The sequence below is a fragment of the Carassius auratus genome, unplaced genomic scaffold (genome assembly GCF_003368295.1).
Source record: "Carassius auratus strain Wakin unplaced genomic scaffold, ASM336829v1 scaf_tig00216553, whole genome shotgun sequence".
In the NCBI taxonomy this organism is placed as follows: Eukaryota; Metazoa; Chordata; class Actinopteri; order Cypriniformes; family Cyprinidae; genus Carassius; species Carassius auratus.
This window is the reverse complement of record NW_020528628.1, coordinates 413,036-419,035: the sequence shown is the minus strand read 5'-3', so window position 1 is coordinate 419,035 and position 6,000 is coordinate 413,036. Positions and strand designations below refer to the sequence as shown.

General features: G+C 38.4%; 1 protein-coding gene across 1 annotated transcript in view; it reads left to right on the top strand.

The window, feature by feature from the left end:
- Positions 1-516: 516 nt before the first annotated feature.
- The window catches only part of LOC113098404 (peripherin-2-like), a gene marked incomplete at its 3' end in the record, with an annotated part of 83,675 nt that continues 78,191 nt past the window's right edge, over positions 517-6,000 (top strand). Inside the window, exon 1 of the mRNA XM_026263457.1 lies at positions 517-666. Within this exon, the coding sequence (XP_026119242.1) occupies positions 517-666 (150 nt within the window). The remainder of the gene's footprint in view (positions 667-6,000) is intronic.

Below are 6,000 nucleotides of genomic sequence, written 5' to 3'. Positions count from 1 at the left end.
ACAGTGGAAATGCGGCTAAGGTTTTCGTCGGGCCAAAAAACCCTGGCCGTTGGCCCCGAGGAAGCCCCGGCGAGGCACGATCAAGCCCCCGGAAGTGAATGTGGAAACGCGACTGGCCCTGGCACGCACTAGCACGCCTGGTCTTAGCTCGATAGTGGAAACACGGCTATTGAGTGGGCATCTGGCTCATTTTAGCTTCGCTACAGGGGGATCACCACCAAAAAATCTGGACTGACCACTGCTAACAGATTAAGTGACCACGACATACAGAATATTGACTGCGCTGTTTGGAGCTGAACTGATCTTGTATTCTAACAAAGAAAGGGAACTTAACGGATTTACACAAAGTTACCTATTTTTTTCACAGATCATTTGATGCTCCAGCAGTTTCAGGCTAATTCTCAGCACCTCTTTCAGAGAGTTCACATTTCAACAACATTTGAACACTTTTTCCATTTTTTCCACACTCTACCAATCTAACTTTTCCTCAGGTTTACTCCACAATACTCTTTCACAATGGTTGTGGGTAAGATGAAGTTCACTTTTCAGAAAAGGGTCAAGCTGGCCCAGGGCTTGTGGCTGCTCTTATGGTTGGCAACTCTGGGTGGAGCAGTTACCTTCACTTTAGGATGCTTCCTAAAGACTGAGCTTCGAAGGAGGGGAGAGGTATCCATGTATCTCATATTTTTTATTTGCTTTTTATTTTTTTGCCATTAATTTAATGCATTACATAATGATGATTAGTTTTGAACTTCAAAACTGGTATTGACATTCAATGTTTAGTAATTAACATTTTGTGTGGTTTGTGGGTTTTTTTTGTGTGTGTATTTGGTTTAGTTTATATGAGTTTATAGAATCTTTATCTTAATTCACTTCATAAATTGTAAGACATTACAAATGCCTTATTAAATAAATATGTGAAGGGCTCAAACGCTTCAGAAATATCTGTCAGGGATTAACCTATGTGAATATAAATATTATCAAAGCTGGTCATAATAGGCTTAAGGAACTGTCCTTTACAAAGGAGCTCTTCAACAGTCAAGATAGGCATCTGTCTTAAGCAGGACATACATAATTTGGTAGTTTTTTACAACAATATTTTAACTGACATGCATGTTTATGCATAGCATGATACTACACATAATTTTTGCATGTTCTTCATTATATATCAACTAAGGCTATGTTTACACAACAACGATGTACTAAAAAACAGAAAAGTCTTTCCCTTGTGTTTTTAAATTTTTTCACATATTCACAACAACGTTTTCAAAATGATGAAAATAGCCAAAAATGCTAAATTACGTATGCCAGGCCAGTAGTTGGCACTGTCACATTGTCACATTGTCACCTTGTCACCTTGTCACTGTCACCTAAACAGTACCTGTAGGGAAGTGATGATTATATGTTGTATATGATGCGTCTCCTCTGTTGGTTGTTGGAGTAAGTAAATCCACACATTGCTGTGTAAGCAAACACTTAAACAGTAACAACAGTACCATGTACTCCTCCATTGTTGTCTATGTTTGTTCGTGTTTGCCTTTAAAATCAACGCATACTGCGCATGCAATCCACCTGTCACTCAAGTGGACACGCCCTTAATTATGAAAAAATTCACCCCCCTCACAATTTGTCATGATGGGCAACATTAGCCATTTAGACCAAAATCTTTTTTTTTTCACCAGGCTGTAAATGTGTTTTTTTTTTGCTGTAAAGTTGGGCATTTTAACATGGGGAGTCTATGGGACTGACTCCCTTTTGCAACCAGCCTCAAGCGGCCAGTCGGTTTTAGTCACTTCCTTATTGGTTTCACGAGAGAGAGAGCAGGAGGTTGGCACTCGGTACACACCAAACACATACCATGCATGAGCATGACCTAACCGTTTTCAAAGTTTTCTGTATTGGGCTTGAATGTCGTGACGTCATTACATAGCGTGGCCGCCAATGTTGATGGCCTCCTTTACTGCTACTCGGACTACTGCGCAGTGTTTAGACGTACTCCCTCTCAGCCATGTGTCTTAATTTGATTAATTAAAAATCTATTTCAACCATGGTAAACAGTTGCTGTAGTGTGGGGTGTAATAGCCCAACACATAATTGCCATGTGAAAAAAAAATAGATGGATTAACTTTCCACCACTTTTCTGCTTGGAGGCGCGACCATGGAGACCATAACATCTGAATATTCATTTATATAGCTTAAGTCAACATTGAACATTGAAAATAAGGGAAAATTCCCAGTTTACTCATCAACATAAAAAACATACAAAACTGCTGCATTAACTAAGCGAGTTGTTAAGCTAGGGCTAACATGACTGCTTACAGATTGTTATGAAATCGTGCTCTCACAACAACCACGCTTAAAAAGCCCAACATCACGGTAAGGTTGCTTAAGTAAGCAAAACGATGCTTTGAAAACATCTGTTTTGCTGGAAGGGCAAAGGGGTAGCAACAGGACAACAGCACAGAGACTGAAAGGTCCAATGGAAGGGCTAACGGGATATTTTACAGGAAAATACTAAAACGGGAAGACAGCGGGAAGAGAGCTCAATTACTTGAGAACCCTGGAATAAAACGGAAGGGTTGACAGCTACTAACTACACTTTTAAAACACACAATTAAAAGTATATGTGTGAATGGTTGTTAGCACTAACGGTTAATAAACTAGCAGCTAACATTAGGTGGAGCACAGTTTACCTTTGTCCGGATTACTGTATTATTATATACTGTTCGCCGGCTTTATGATCTGCAGCTCCTGAACCCATCCATTTGTGAACTGCACATGAGACAACAATGAATTGTAGCTTCGGAACTGTTCTGAACTGTAGGCGCTCACAAAACAAACAAGGTAGCCGAGGATATCTGTAATGCAAAAGTGCGGCAGCAAGTCGTCGCCGGTGCTCCACTCTTTGTTGGGAATTTCACATGGATCCAAACCATTAATAGTGCCGATTTTGTCCACATTCCAGTCCCTGACATCCCCATTTAGCATATCCCTGTACATTCCACAACCTTTTCAGGATTTTAATGGTCCCCTTCTTCGTGATCCCACGTTTTAAACTTTAGTTAGTGTGTAATGTTGTTGTTAAAGTATAAATAATATCTGTAAAATTCTAAAGCTCAAAGTTCAATTCCAAGCGAGATATTTTATTTAACAGAATTCGCCTACAAAAAATGACCCGTTTGGACTACATACCTCTAGTTCCTGCAGTAATGATTCAATTCAATTCAAGTTTATTTGTATAGCGCTTTTTACAAAATAAATCGTTACAAAGCAACTTTACAGAAAATTATGTTTCTACAATATTTAGTAGTAGCTAGTAGTTTGTGCACATTTGACAGGATTTTAGAAAAAATAATAATAATAATACAAGACGTAGTCAGCTAGACGATGAACTATCAATATTATTAAGTTATTATTAATAATGACATCACTAAAACAATTTTTTGACTAACCTCCACTCACATGAATTCACAAAAAGGGGGGCGTGGTCTTGTTGCGTTCCGACGGAGAAGAAGGAAGAGCTGCATTTGTGTTTGTCGCCATGTCGTTGAAATTCTGTTATTTTCATCTTGGAGTCCAATCATCTTTGTTTGGGCTTTTCGCAGGGACGCTGTACTTGGAGATTAATGGTTACAATTTCTGTTTAACTCGGTTTCCGAAAATTATAATCCACACGTAAAACTATGTGCAGCACATTTTGCTGAGGACAGCTTGCTGCGGACAACTTCCTCAATATCAATCAGTTTAATGCCAGATTCGCACAAAGATTATTTTTGAAAGATGGAGCAGTTCCCTCTTTGTCTGGGGAAGGCGTTGTTTATGGACCACAACCGTTGGTTAAGTTGGTGCGTTTAACAGTTTCTGTAACTTATTACACAAAGGGCAACACTGTTTAGATTTGTTAACTAGATGTTAGGGCTGTGCAAAAAAAACAAATGCGATTTTCATGCGCATCTCGTCAGTAAAACGCTCCTGTTATTATAAGTACATCTCCAGCACATGCTCCTGCCCACTTGCTTCTCAAAACTAGTCCAATCGCGTTTCCAGGAAGGGCGCGTGCTCTAAGCTGGTGTCGAATTACAACTTAGGAATCGCTGGCCCAATCAGAACTCGTTACGTATTTCTGAAGGAGGGACTTTATAGAACAAGGAAGTCATCAGCCCATTTTTATGACAGTGAAAACAGCGGTATACATATAGGTGAATTGTGTGAAAAATACTGTGTTTTTTTACACGAGAAACATGAACACATGTTATATTGCACACTGTAAACAAAATCAAAGCTTCAAAAAAGCGCGAAAAACGGGACCTTTAACATCTTTTTTCTTTCTCCCAACTTTGCTTCTTCTTGTTCGACTTGCTGTAAGTTTACATTCGCAAGGCCATCAACATGGCCGCCTCGTCCAAGAATGCAACGCGGCGCCCAAGCCCTATTTACCTGTTTTTATTCCGTCTATGGTGTTTACACGGAAATTATAACAGTGACGTTTTCAAAAACTTCTACTTTGAAACCCGTTTTCAAAAATATGTATTTGAATCCATAAACTGCTGTTGTCATGTAAACGAACCGACAAAATGCATAAAAAGTTTTAAGTTTTTGGCTGAAAACATTGTTTTAATGGCCTCAAGGACCTGTTTACACTAGTGCATTTTCGTTTTAAAACATAACTTTTGCTACGGTTACACCTATCATTACTCTACTCCGGCTTTTTTCACCATCAAAAACAGAGACTTTTGAAAACGCTGCAGACCCCGTTTTAGTTTGAAAAGTCTGGGGTTGTGTTTCAGTGTAAATGGACCAAAACGGCCCTTATGAAAATGAACCATGCTTTTCTTATAGTAAAAGTGTAGTAAGCATAGTTTTTTGGCGTATTGATTAGGCTACCATTTGTATAACCAGAGTTTTACTACAAATACCACGGTTAAACTATGGGTTGTCTGAAGTTTAAAATCATTGGTTACCCGTATATGAGGTGTGGTTTCTGACAGATGGAAGGCTTAGCAGGAGAAGGAGAAGGAGCAGTCGACCCTTCCGTCGCCGTCAGTCCGTTTTAATGGGAGGGCAGACGACAGACCCCCTGGCAACGTCACGGCGACGTCACGGCGACGTCACTGTTGGAACCAATCATAGGCGGCGATGTGACGACAGCGTACATAAAGAAACGTTTCAAAAATAGTATGTGTACTAAATAGTCTGAACTAGGTACGACGCCTTAGATGACGCCTGATATATACTTCGCCTCAATATACGTCGCCTCACAAGATGGCTGATATATACGTCGCCTCACAAGATGGCTGATATATACGTTGCCTCAATATACATCACCTCACAAGATGAATGATGACTGATATATACGTCGCCTTACACGAAATGTAAAGTTTGCATTACAGTAGATGTATTTGTAACAAGTTGTTACTTTTATTTAGATATTTCCCAAAAAGTGGTAATAGTGCATAATAATTACTGCATAATAAAGTCTATTTTATGTTTGATAAGTTCTATTTAGCTGTTAAGTTGGTGTTGAAGTTAAGTACAGCACATTAATGTTTAGTTTGCTTGGATGCTACAAAAAGTACGGAAAAACTGAGAGGATATGCATGATTTCTGCTTGAATGACATTTCTTTCTTGTTTCCTTGTTACACATAAAAGAGTGTAATTTTAAAAGAAATAAAGTTGAATTTATATTATATATTCATTAGACATTCAATCTTTAACATTAAATGGTGTGAGAACAAAGTCTTTCTCAGCAAACATGCTTAGGTTTATTTATTTATAATATTTGGGATGCTAAGGCTGTGATATTAATGTTGTCCACTAGATGGGATTGATTTTAACCCAAATATTTTTCTTAGAAGTTTTAATCCTTATGAATTGAAACAAACACGATGATCTACTTCATTTGCATAACTATGGTGCGCTGACAGTATAGTTTTATATAATTACAGTACATAGAAATCTTTTGAAATGTATATTTATCATTGCATTAACTTTTATAGACA